Consider the following 2,214-nt stretch of genomic DNA (forward strand, 5'->3'; position numbering starts at 1 on the left):
GGGTATGGGAGTAGGCGGGCACAGATTTGCTGGCAGGGGAGAAGGCAGGCACCTTATCAAGAGGCAGCCCATTTGCGGAGCTGCAGCCGCCGCGGCCCCAGGTTGCAGGAATAGTCCGGGCAAAAGGCGAAAACGCAGGGGGCAGCAGCAGCTCCGCATCCAAAATCGCTCCTACGGGAGCCGGCACCAGGGGCAGGGCGGCGCCGGCCTCAACGCATGCGACAACTAGAAGCTAGCGCACCTCGCTGTGCAGGTGCGCCATCGCCGCCGCCACCTCCCCGGCGGTCGCCAGCACCGCGCGCAGCCGGCCCGCGGTCGCCAGGACGCCGGGCAGGCGGCCGAGGCCGAGGCGGCCGCCCTCGATAGCGCTGGCGAGGGAGCCCTGGCTGCAGTATTCCAAAACGATCGCGGCCTGCGTGAGGCGCGCCGCGCCGCGGCAGCGATCCCGCTGCTCCTGCTGCTGCTGCTGCTGCTGCTGCCGCTGCTGCAACAGTTGCGGTGCTGCTACTGTTGCTAGCGAGGTGGTCGGCGCCTGGAGGGAGCTGCTGCTGCTGCTGCTCCTGCTGCTGTAACCGTGGGCTTTCAGACTGAACGCCCCGGCGCCAAGGCCGCTGTCCGACGGCCCGACGTCCTCCCCGGCCGCAAATCGCCCACCCTCGCCCTTGCAACCGCCGGGCGCTGAGCTGGCAGTCAGGGTGCGGGTGAACACCGCAAAGCTCCGCACGACGTTTGGGTGGCGCACCCGCTCCTGCAGCAGCCCCTCGAGCGGCGCCACCCCCTTGGCACCGCGCCCCGCCCCCGCCAGATGCCCGTGGGCTGCCTGGCTTGCGGGGAAGCCCGCGCCGGGCGCGGCGGCGTAGGGCGAGCCGGGGCAAGCACTGGGGATGTCGGCGGCGAGGCAGCCGCTGTGGCTTTGCGCTGATTCACGCACTTTTAAAACTTTCACGGCCACGTCCGCGCCGCGCCAACTCCCTGCGTTTGAGCAGCAAATGCAGGCAGCGAGCAAGGGTGGTTGATGCGGGGAGGATGCGGCCCAACGCGACCGGCATGTCCCCGAGCTGAGCGCCACGCTGATCCCTATCTGTTGCTGCGAACGCCAGCCGTACTGCCAGTAGAGAGCCAAGCTGGCATCAAGCAGCACCGGCTGCCCACCTCTGTAGACCTTCCCGAACGACCCCTTTCCAATCACCGGCCCAAGCAGCACATCCCCGAATGTGCCGCCGCCCGGGGACCCCGCAGACGCGCCCTCGCTGCCGCAGCCTGTGTGGGCGGTGCAGCTGCAGGCGGTGCTGCTGTGCACAGCACTGCCGCTAGCGGTGCTGCTCCACCCTGAAGACTCCCCGATCTGCCTGCGCAGCAGCGGCGCCGACACCGACGCCGAAGAGCTGCCGCTCAAAACGCCGGCGCCGCTGCCGGCGCCATGGGCCGCAGCGTGCCGCGCCGGCGTTGCCGGCTGCCAGCTCGCGTCCTCCGAGCCGCCCGCCCGTCCATCACAGCTGGACAGCCCCGCCGCCTGCCAGCCGCTCCCGCCGCCAGGGGCGTAGCAGCCGCTGCTGCGGCCGCAGCTACTGCCGCGGCCACAGCTGCTGCCGCGAGCACAGCTGCTGCCGCGTCCACAGCTGCTGCTGCCGCGGCCGCCACCGCAGCAGCCGCCGCTGCTGCAGCTGCAACTGCAGCTGCTGGTCAGGAGGGTGCCGCAGCCGGGCAAAGGCTGGGACACCGCACACTTCAGCTCCTTGAGGGACACGATGTAAGTCTCCTGCTGCTGCTCCTGCTGCTGCTCCTGCTGCTGCTCCTGCTGCTGCTCCTGCTGCTCCTGCTGCTGCTGCTGAGGACTGGTGGAGGGGGCCGCCCCAACAAGCTCCAGCCCGCACCGCACCTGCAGCACCGCAGCGCCCGAAGCCCGGCCGCCGCCGAAGCCGGCCCCGTTGCTAGCCCCGCTGCTGCCAGAAGCGCAGCCTCCTCCTCCCTCCCAGCCGCCGCCGCCGCGGCCGCCGCAGGCGCCGCAGCCGGCGCCGCGCGAGAAAGCCACGCGCAGCTCGCAGGCGGCGTCGCGCTCGCGGAGGCGGCGGGCGCAAGCGTGCTCGGCGGCGGCAACCGAGGCGGACACCGAGCACATGGGCGGGCCGCCGGCCTCTCCAAGGGGCTGCGGCCCCAATCAGATGCGGGGACAGGGGACAGGGGACAGGGGACAGGGGACAGGGGACAGGGGAC

General features: G+C 71.7%; 1 protein-coding gene across 1 annotated transcript in view; it reads right to left on the reverse strand.

The window, feature by feature from the left end:
• The window catches only part of MNEG_5656 (Mitogen-activated protein kinase kinase kinase 11), a gene marked incomplete at both ends in the record, with an annotated part of 6,233 nt that overhangs the window by 1,954 nt on the left and 2,065 nt on the right, over window positions 1–2,214 (reverse strand). The window contains 2 exons of the mRNA XM_014045868.1: window positions 242–972; window positions 1,153–2,146. Of these exons, the coding sequence (XP_013901322.1) occupies window positions 242–972; window positions 1,153–2,146 (1,725 nt within the window). The remainder of the gene's footprint in view (window positions 1–241; window positions 973–1,152; window positions 2,147–2,214) is intronic.

This window comes from Monoraphidium neglectum, assembly GCF_000611645.1.
Source record: "Monoraphidium neglectum strain SAG 48.87 unplaced genomic scaffold scaffold00859, whole genome shotgun sequence".
NCBI lineage: Eukaryota > Viridiplantae > Chlorophyta > Chlorophyceae > Sphaeropleales > Selenastraceae > Monoraphidium > Monoraphidium neglectum.